This window comes from Notamacropus eugenii, chromosome 1 (genome assembly GCF_028372415.1).
Source record: "Notamacropus eugenii isolate mMacEug1 chromosome 1, mMacEug1.pri_v2, whole genome shotgun sequence".
Classification (NCBI taxonomy): Eukaryota; Metazoa; Chordata; class Mammalia; order Diprotodontia; family Macropodidae; genus Notamacropus; species Notamacropus eugenii.
This window is the reverse complement of record NC_092872.1, coordinates 78,447,441-78,457,371: the sequence shown is the minus strand read 5'-3', so window position 1 is coordinate 78,457,371 and position 9,931 is coordinate 78,447,441. Positions and strand designations below refer to the sequence as shown.

The following is a 9,931-nucleotide window of genomic DNA, read 5'->3' as shown; positions in this document are numbered from 1 at the left end:
CAGCTCCCCCCCGTCATAACCCCCCCATGACAGCTCCCCCCCGTCATAACCCCCCCATGACAACTCCCCCCCGTCATAACCCCCCCATGACAGCCCCCCGTCATAACCCCCCCATGACAGCTCCCCCCCGTCATAACCCCCCCATGACAGCTCCCCCCCGTCATAACCCCCCCATGACAGCTCCCCCTCCATCATAACCCCCCCATGACAGCTCCCCCCCATCATAACCCCCCCATGACAACTCCCCCTCCATCATAACCCCCCCATGACAGCTCTCCCCCGTCATAACCCCCCCATGACAACTCCCCCCCATCATAACCCCCCCATGACAGCCCCCCGTCATAACCCCCCCATGACAGCCCCCCGTCATAACCCCCCCATGACAGCTCCCCTCCATCATAACCCCGCCATGACAACTCCCCCCATCATAACCCCCCCCATGACAGCTCCCCCCCATCATAACCCCCCCATGACAGCTCCCCCCGTCATAACCCCCCCATGACAGCTCCCCTCCATCATAACCCCCCCATGACAGCTCCCCCCCATCATAACCCCCCCATGACAACTCCCCCCATCATAACCCCCCCATGACAACTCCCCCCCATCATAACCCCCTCATGACAGCTCCCCCCCATCATAACCCCTTCATGACAGCTCCCCCTCCGTCATAAGCCCCTTCATTGGCAGCCCCCCTCCGTCATAGCCCCCATGACAGCTCCCCCTCCATCATAACCCCCAGTGATAGCTCCCCCTTCATCATAAGCCCCCCATGACAGCTCCTCCATCATAACCCCCCCATGACAGCTCCCCCTCCACTGAACACTTCCTCCCACTGACAGCCTGTCCCCAGGACAGCTCCTCTGCACTCACAGGTCCCCCCACCCACAATTTCCTGGGCACTTAGGGCCCCACCTCCCACAACTCCCTCCACTGACAGCTTTCTCCCCTACCTGAGGGACTGACACCCCTCAGAGTATTCCCAGTGCTTTTCACTGAGTGCCTTCTTGAGGTCTGCTGTGAGCTTTCCACTGACCCTCTCACCAAACCACCCAGGTGGGCCACTAAAGACCCATGCCAGCTTGGATCCCCCATCTAACCCTTCCTTCTGCCCCCTGCTGGACCCTTCCTCTGCTCTCCCCAGAGAAACAGCAGCCTAGACAGTTTCAGGGCCTCATACCCAAGAGAGGTATCTTTAATTACTAGCCTGGAACCTAGGCCTCAGTCTCTGGCTTCTCCCTTTCCCAGGGCTCAGGTGCTGTGGGGGTTGGGGGTGGGACTACCTCCAGTGATAGCTTTTTGTTTATCAGGTGGTGGCTCGGGACTCTGGACAGTCCTTGAAGCAGCAAGCTGCTCATCACATTCTTGAGAAGTTCAGGGGGCTTCTCCGCAGGCTACAGGGTATGACGGTAGTGGGGATGGAATCAAAATGGGGAAGAAGGACATTAAGAGTGAGGGGTCTTAGTCTCTAGGACTCTCAGAGATTATCCCTTTTGGGGAACAGGGAATAAGAGAGCCTAGTTTCTGCACCCCTGGGGAGTTTTTGATTTTGTTCAAATGACAGTTTTGTGCAGTAGGAGGGGTTTGCCTCAGTTGAAGGTAGTTCATTTAGAGTGGGCCAGATTTCCAGATGTGAGGCTCAGGCCTTTTAAGTGGAGGTGGTAGAAATTCTCTTTGTTGGAAGGGGGAATTTACTGACTCTGGGGAAAGACAGGGGAGAAGGTGTGGTTCGAGGAGCTCTTAGTGATTCCTGATGTATGACTCTAGGGCTGCCTTCAGCTCTTTCTGTCCTTCCTCTGGAGCTGACTGTCCTAGGTAATACCCTGACCCTGGAGGTTGGCTTGGCCCAACGATTCATGAAGGATCATGCTTTGGACATCCAACAGGGCCTGGAAAGAGGTGAGAGCCAGATGCTGATTCATTCCCCAACTGATGCACTATTCTGACAACCACTACCACCACCAACCAATTTTTCCCTTACCAGGAACTTCCCAGTTCCCCAGCACACATACACTTCACAGTAACCTCTCCTTAAACCTTGGTTAGACTCTCAACTGTTCTCTCAGTCCCTCTCCCCAACTACCTATGGGCCTGTCTATGGGACAACAACCTATGACTTCTGTTCATAGATGAGCTTCTGTGCTCCTCATTCTTGAGTGTAGACCCTTCTGTGGGACAGGTTGGAACGAAGGATGGGGGAGCAAAAGCCACAATTTATCTGGGAAAGGGGTGAGCTGACATGAGGAAGGATCATGTAAGTTGTCTTTGCTTCTCTAAGTGCACTCTAACCCTATATGGCTCTGTAGTGCTGAATGCCCAAGGGGTGCCACTGCCCCAGTCAGGGGACTTCTGGAAGACCATCTTTGAAAGCCCCTTCACACCTTCTGAGATGCTATCCCCACTACACCACTTGGTGGGCCTTCAAGGAGCCATATGGCTGACAGATAACCATCTTGGAGACCTAGCTATACTCTTGTGTACCATGATGAATAGCCAGGTGAGAAATAGTGGTATATGTCCAGAGCTCCTTTTCCCAATCCTTTGCCCCCCACGAATTCTCCCCTTTTCCATTCTGAGCACCTCTCCATTGTGTTGACCTTTTGAGTATACCTTGCCCCAATATGGGATATATTTGGGGAAGCAGAGATGTAAGAGCTTTGGGCTCCGATTGGAGTGAGGCTGGGTTAGTGAAAGGAGAGGAAGGGCAGAAGAGAGTTCCCCCTGTGGCTCAATGGTAGGGGTTCTCTGGGAGAGAGTTGGTTGGATTTCTGGGCCTTTTGGGGTCTCTGACCCCAGTTTCTTACCAAACAAGTGCAAAGAGAGTGGGGTTCCTCTCCCTGGACTTACTGAGGACCTGCTGTCACTGCTAAGTGTGTGGGACCCTCCTGCTGAAGAGGTGGATGCTCCAATGACCCTGCAGGATGCCAGGAGTCTGAGGGATGTCCTTCTTACAGCAGCTGCATTCCACCAAGGTGAGCAGAGAGCCAGCCCCAAGACATAAAGGGAAATGAGTTACATATTCTTCTAGCCCCAAGGAGTTCCTCTCGTAGAGCATATTCCCCTTTCTTGCCAAGCATATGCCCCTCACCTATGTGGAGGTCTCAGTCTCTTTTGCAATTAACTTCCCCGTTTTTCATTTCCCTTCCCTTTCTTCTTCGTAGGTTTTCATGTATGAATATTATTCTAACCTAGACCCCAAGGGTTCAGCCTCACCTCCCACCCCCAGTGCCAGCCCCTTTCAACAGATCTCCCTCCTGATACTTCCCAGGTCTTCAAGAGCTTCATGTGGGGAACTTGCCATTAGCCTTGAGCAACCTGCAGAAAGCAGCATTCAGCCTGTGTCCCCGTCCTGTGCTGGCTCAAGTCCACACAGCTTTGGGAGCTTGCCTTCGGAAAATGGTAATGGGAAAATGGTAAAGGCCCTCCATTGCGGGGAGAGGAGGCTGAGCTTCATGTGACACTGGGGGTCATCGGACTGATCTCATTTCCTACTAGACGGGGTAATGCTGCAGATATACTTAGATTTTTTAAAAGGTATTTGTCAGTCTCTTAAGCTGTCGTTTTGCAAAAGGTGGAATGATATGGATTAGACAATAGAAGATGATAGGTGAATTCAGGACTTGTTGAATGGCCAGACTCCAAGAGGAGTAATTAATAGTTTGATGTTTAAATATGGAATGGCCCAAGGATCTGTGCTTGGCTCTGTGTTCTTTAACATTTTTATCACAATAACCTGGGTTCAAGTGGCACACTTAGCAGATGAAACAAAGCTGGAAGGGATAGATACCTGCCACACTGGGTGACAGTCAAGATTCAGTTAAATCCAGATAGGCTAGGGCCAAATTTAACGTAATGAAATGTAATGTTGACACTTGGGTCTAAAGAGTCCATGTGTCTATAAGTACAAGGTGGAGAAGACATGACTGGACAATGGTTTGAAAGGGCTCCTTCCTTGGATCTTTCCAGTCTTACCGTACCCCTTGACACACTTGAACTTGCAGGCAAGCTGGCCTTGTAGATCTCCCACGCAGCTCAGCTTTTGCCTCCTCCCCTTCACGCTGTGGACTCTGGGGCCTCCTCTGAGCACAACTCAGGTGCCTCCGCCTGCAGGAGCCCTTTCCTGACTGTGCCCAGTTGTTAACGTCAGCTTTTGAAACTATCATACTACTTCATGTACATTCTGTACTTGTATGTCTGCTTGTTTAGGAAACAAAACAAAACACAACCACTCTGTGGGACAGGTGCTAGCACTATCCCTGTTTTAGGCAGACAGCCCCTGGGCGTTTAGCAGACGTCCATTGAATTGTTTGCTCAGAACAACTCGCCCATGTGAAAAGACGTTGATAAAGAGGAGATGCCAGTGTTAGAGCACAGTGAGAGATGCATGACAGTGAGGCCTTGGAGGCAATGCCACATCCCTGGCATCTGGGGTGCCATGTGGAGTTCTGACGGCCACATTTTAGGAAGGACGTGGATAAACTAGAAATACCCAGAGGATATAATATCCCGAGGAGGGCAGCTGGGGGATGGAGAGTGTCTAAGGAGAGGCTGAAGGATCTGAGCATGTGGAGCCTAGAGGAGAGAGGACTTATGTGTGACATGACAGCTGCCTTCAGATACTGAAGAGTGGTCATTTGGAAGAGGAAATAGAGTTGTTCTGTGTTTCCTGGAAGGCAGAATTAGAAATACTTGGTGGAAGTTGCAGAAGTAGATTTAGACTTGAATGGAAGAAAAAACCTCATCTCAGTTACAGTGGTCCAAAAGTGGGATGGGCTGCTTCAGGGGGTAGTGAGTCCCCCATCACTGGAAGTGTTCAAACTAACCCTGAATGACCCTGTGCTGGGTATGTTATGGAGGGGGATCTTTGTTCAGTTTTAGATTGGGTGGGCAAAGTGGCCTCAGGTATTTTTCTGCTGAGATTCTGCAGGGACCCATATATTTCGGTGTAGGGGCTCCATGGAGTAGGAAGGTTTTCTGGGTAGGCTAGGATTCATGAAAGAGGGGATTCAGCAAGTGACCTGGGATCTTGTTTTCATGTCTTTTTCCTACCTTTCTCCTTCTCTGTCCCAGGGCCATCCACAGAGGGCACTCCTGCATCTTCTTGAGGCTCTAAAAGCAGGCCCGGGCCAAGGGCCTCCTCTCCTAGAGGCTGCCCAACTCTATCGACAGCTTGGCCACACCACAGCTGAACTGGACAGCTTAAAGCTACTGGTAGAGGTGTGCTTGTGGGTTTGGGAGTCCAGCCTGGTGCTCTGGATCTGGGGCTCCCCTTTGCCCCACTCAGCCTGGACAGTCTCTCTCATTTGCCCTCAGGGCAGGGAGCCTGGGCATTTGGGTGCTGGAGGGAGGCAAGGCTTCAGTAGGAAGAGAGGAAGCCCTATAGCTCCTAGCTCCATAGCAGGGAACAGCATCCTTGGGAGAAAGACAGGAATGCAATCCCATTCCATGGGATGGGTAGGTAGGGTCAGGCCCTTCTTTACCATCTACTGTTTCTCACAGGTTTTGAGTATTCCTCACAGCCCCAGGCCACCCTTATTCCCTATTGGGGTAGAACTTCTGATCACTCCACCCAGTCCTGCCTCCTCTCTTTACTGTGGGACCCAGAGCCAGGCCAAACACCTGCTGGCAAGCAGATGTCTCCAGACAGGCAGGTATTGGTGTATCCCTTTTCTTCTCCTTGTCTCTAGCTCCATTGATCCTATTGGACCATAGACTATTAGAGGTAACATCAGTCAGCACACACTGGTGCAGTGATGATAGCTGTAGGGTCAGGCACTGTGCTCGGTGCTGGAGGTACAAAGATAAATGGAATTCAAAGCTGTTTGGTCCAACCCCCTTATTTTGCAGGTGGGGAAACAGCATCAGAAAAAGCTGATTTGTTCAAGGTCAAAAACAGCAAATTAGTGATGGAACTGGAGCAAGCACCCCAAGTCTACCCAAGAGCTTTTATTCTATGAGAGACTGCCTCTAAATACCCTTCCTCCAGCATCTTTTCTTCCTGGCCCCTGTCCTCAGCCTGCCCCCAGTTCTGCCTTCTCACTTCATTATCCTGTGATCCTGCCCCATTTCTCCGGTGTAAGGTGGTTAGAGATGCAGACACCACGTATATCTCAACTTGAACAGAAGATGATAGACCTCTCTCCCTCCCCTAGCTCTAATTGTGGGCGGCACAGTGGGTAGAGCACTGGGCCTGGAGTTAGGAAGGAGGATCTGAGTTAGAATCCAATCTTAGACTCCAGCTGAATGATCCTGGGCAAGCCAGTTAACCTCTGTCTGCCTCAGTTCCCTTAGCTGTAAAATGGGAATAGTGATAGCACCTTCCTCCCAGGGTTTTGGTCAGTACTAAATGAGGTAGTATTTGTAAAGTACTTGGCATAGTGCCTAGCACATAGTAGGCATTTAGTAAATGCTTGTTTCCTTCTCTCTTCTCCCCATTCCCCCCAAACTTTGTTTTTCTTGCTAACCATTGAATAATTAAACGCCAAGAAACAAAATGTGAGCATGCCTTCTTCCAGTGCAGGGCCATGACTCAGAAATGGTGTCTGGGGGAGGAAAGAAGGGAAGTCATGGTCCTGAAAAATCCATATAGTAGATAACAGCAGTCACTGGGACATGGGTGGTCAGGATCATTCCTGCCTGGGAGGGTAGTGGGAAGGACAGAGCCGTGGGAGAGAGGGGGCAGAGGGTCACCATGCTATGGATCCTTAGGAGTGAGGAGGCTGTGGAGCAATACCTGGACCTGCTGGCCTTACTGCTGGATGGATCAGTGTCACAGGTGTGTGTGGTGGGCTGGGCTGGAATGATAGAAAAGAGCTATATGCCTGTTTTCCATCTGGATCATAGTAGAATAGCTCCATCTTCCTCTCATGAAGTGAATGATCTCTTAACCAATTAGCCTACTCCATGTGGGGCACTGTACAGGGTCTGGGGATAAAGTACCTACTATGTGTCAGACACTATGCTTAAGCACTGGATGTGCTAACCAGGCACTGTGCTAAGTGCTACAAGGCTGAGGTAGGCTGAGTCTGGGAAAGCTTCCTGGAGGGGAATGTTGAGAAGAGCTTAGAAGGAGGAGTCCCTTAAAGGCTAGGAAGGGAACTATGAATCTCTAGACCTTTGCTCCTCAGTCCACAAGGCCTGGGTCTGAGGAAAGAGTATGGACAATATCAGAGAAGTGTCACAAATGGTGGTGATATCTCTTCAGGGTACGCAGGGTTCTGTGTTCCTGTCTGGTGGTTCTCAAGCTCCTCGTGTACCTGAGATCTTCTTGGAGACGGCAGCAGCACTGATTATTGTGGGCAGATTCCAAGATTCATTGACTGTGTGTGAAGAACTCCTTAGCCGGATAGCACTTTTGGTCCCCCAGAAACTGCAGCTGGGTCAAGGGGAGCCTAGCCTCAGGTCTGCTCTATCCTCAGTCCCACCTCTCTCTGAGAATCCCTCAGAGCATCTGTTCTGCCTGTTGTGGGCCTCAGTTGCCCACCTACTTCAGGGTCAGGCCCATGCTGGGCTGGGAGACCGGAGGAAAGCCCTGGAGGAGTTTAGTAGGTGAGAGGAGAATACAGTGTATAGTAGGTGGGAATGGAAGTGGCAGGGTGGGACTTTTTACTAACATGGGATTCTTGGGACTCTGGGTAGAAAAGTCTGGCCCCATATGCTGTCTCCTTCGTAGAGCAGAAGTTCTGAATCTGTGTCCATGGATAGATTTCAGGGTTCCATAAACTTGGGAGGGGGGGGAAATACATCTTTATTTTCATTAAACTCTACTTGAAAATTAGCATTTCCTTCAATTAAAAACATTCTGAGAAGAGGTTCACCAACTTTCACTGAACTGCCACAGGCATCCATGACCCACATTATCTCGTCCCTTTTAGGTGCCTTGAGTTACTCTTCCGAGTGCAGCCTCTGAACAGGGTTGTGGATCAAGATGCAGGTGGAGATATAGATCAAGGTTCCAGTGGAGGTGAGCCCCAATTTCTAGTTCTTCTTTCCCACTACCTTTGGGTTTCCTGTGGCTTCTGATACTGTAGAGGGCTTGGGGTGTTCTCCAGAGAGAGGCTTTGCTAAGATGGGTAGACATAGATGAACTGGGAACAGGGCTCCAGAGAGACAGGGTATGGATGTTGAGCTGCCTGAGAACTTTCTGGCTGTGAGGCAAGTTCCTGACTTGTTTGTCAGGGAGGGTAGATGTTATCTCCAGCAGTGAAGATGAGCTCCTTTTCGAGATCCACCCACCTGTGAAGGTTCTTCAGAGGCTGAAAGCGGTGACATTAATTTGCCGAGGGCTGGAATGGGTAGCAGGAGGCCAGGATGCCCGGGCTCTACAGGATTTCCTCCTTGGTGTACAGGTTTTCCCAGGTATGGATGGGTGGCATGGTCTCATGGAGAGGTGTGTGTGTATAGGTATGTCCGGAGGGATGTATAGTAGTGCCCAATTTTTGCACGTAGAGTATGTATGCTGGCATATGAAATGTATATTTATTTACACAGACACATGGACAGTGCCAAGGTGGGCATTGCAGGTGTGATCACAGATACATGTGTGTTGTGGATATGTTTCTCTCTTTTGCCAGCTTGTGTGTAGGACTGGTGTGCTCTTATATCTATTGTGGGCAGGCTGGTGGAAACTTCTGGGGGGTTCTGTGATATATAATGGGGGAAGTCTCTTGTGGGGAATTTTTTAAAAACTAATGAAGATTGGGGGGGTGACGCAGGTGACCGAAATGCTTCCTTACATCTGCTGCATGTCCTGTGGAGGCTAGAGCGGAGGGAAGAGGCCATTGCAATCTATCAGAGGCTAGAGGCCGAGGATGACCAGCAACAGGATGACTCTGAGGGGTGAGACTGAGGGCTGGTAGGTGGGCTTGTGGGGGTGGACCCAGAGGGAGCCATCTTGCCTTTGTTCCTCTCTGATGCTCCTCTCCTTCTCTCCAGTCTTCTCCCTCTGTATTTAGAATTCTGTATGAGCCGGATTCGAATCACTGAGCAGGAGTCCCTCTTGCAAGAGCTTCGGAAATCACTGCAGAGGTCCACATGACCTTAATGGTCATTTGATCCTGGCTTCCCAGAGATCTTCTCTGTTTGGGCCTGTCTTCTAGTTTAGCCTAGAGGAGTGGCTAGGGCTAGGAGGAGTGGCCTAGGGCTGGGACTTCAATAAGGCTGGGGAAAGACATGTCCCTGGTCTCTTGGCTGATCTTCTTGGTCATTCTCCTTCAACACTCAAAGTGGAGGGGAGCATAGGGATAAAGAGATGAGTCTCAGGGATCACTCTGTCCCCTTCCCATCTTTCTAGATGTCAGTCTTCTTATCACTGTATTTTTTTGGTACCTGTTACTCCCTTTCCTTTTTTCCAGTAAAATCTTCCATTGGTCTGTCTGTCCCTATTCTTTACCTCTGGCATGTAAGTGCTTGTCTCTGGACACTGGGCCACACTGGGAAGACAGTCCCCTACTCTCCAAGGGATTCTTTCTTGGAGGAGATTTCCCCTATCCTTATCGGATTTCTTCCTTCACTTACCTCTTGAGTAGTAACACTTGAGCATTTGTGTGTTGTGGTGGTGATCAGTCAGTCACTAAATAAAATATTTATTAAGTGAGTACTATGTGCCTGGCACTGTGCTGTGTTGGGGATACACACACAATGTAAAGACAGTCCCTGCTCTCAAGGAGCCCACAGGAACGTGAAAGACATGAGCATGCAGACAAATATGAACGAATAAGCTACCCAGGATAAATTGGCTGTGTGAGAGAGAGGAATTTGGGCTTTCCTGAAAGGTCAGTGATGACTGTGAGGTCATGGTTTTTCCTTTCTATTCTTCAGTGAAGATAGTATCAGAAAAACAAAGACCAAAAAAAACCCCTACAGGTTGAAGTTTGGTCTTTATGCCACTCTGACCTGTCTCTTTTCTTAAGAGCCCTGAGTTAGACCTTAGGGC

General features: G+C 50.2%; 1 protein-coding gene across 5 annotated transcripts in view; it reads left to right on the top strand.

Moving 5' to 3' along the window:
- Positions 1–9,931, top strand: part of LOC140502520 (transitional endoplasmic reticulum ATPase) — a 40,948-nt gene that overhangs the window by 13,187 nt on the left and 17,830 nt on the right. Inside the window, exons 2-14 of one of the 5 annotated variants that reach the window (XM_072606625.1) lie at positions 1,308–1,398; positions 1,765–1,896; positions 2,304–2,494; positions 2,810–2,969; positions 3,266–3,396; positions 5,068–5,214; positions 5,497–5,648; positions 6,706–6,772; positions 7,202–7,545; positions 7,872–7,960; positions 8,185–8,355; positions 8,712–8,835; positions 8,932–9,595. In XM_072606625.1, the coding sequence (XP_072462726.1) occupies positions 1,308–1,398; positions 1,765–1,896; positions 2,304–2,494; positions 2,810–2,969; positions 3,266–3,396; positions 5,068–5,214; positions 5,497–5,648; positions 6,706–6,772; positions 7,202–7,545; positions 7,872–7,960; positions 8,185–8,355; positions 8,712–8,835; positions 8,932–9,034 (1,902 nt within the window). In that variant the 3' untranslated portion in view covers positions 9,035–9,595. Of the gene's footprint in view, positions 1–1,307; positions 1,399–1,764; positions 1,897–2,303; positions 2,495–2,809; positions 2,970–3,265; positions 3,397–5,067; positions 5,215–5,496; positions 5,649–6,705; positions 6,773–7,201; positions 7,546–7,871; positions 7,961–8,175; positions 8,356–8,711; positions 8,836–8,931; positions 9,596–9,931 lie in introns of those variants that run through there. The other 4 variants (XM_072606624.1, XM_072606619.1, XM_072606618.1 and 1 more) reach the window with 4 other exon arrangements.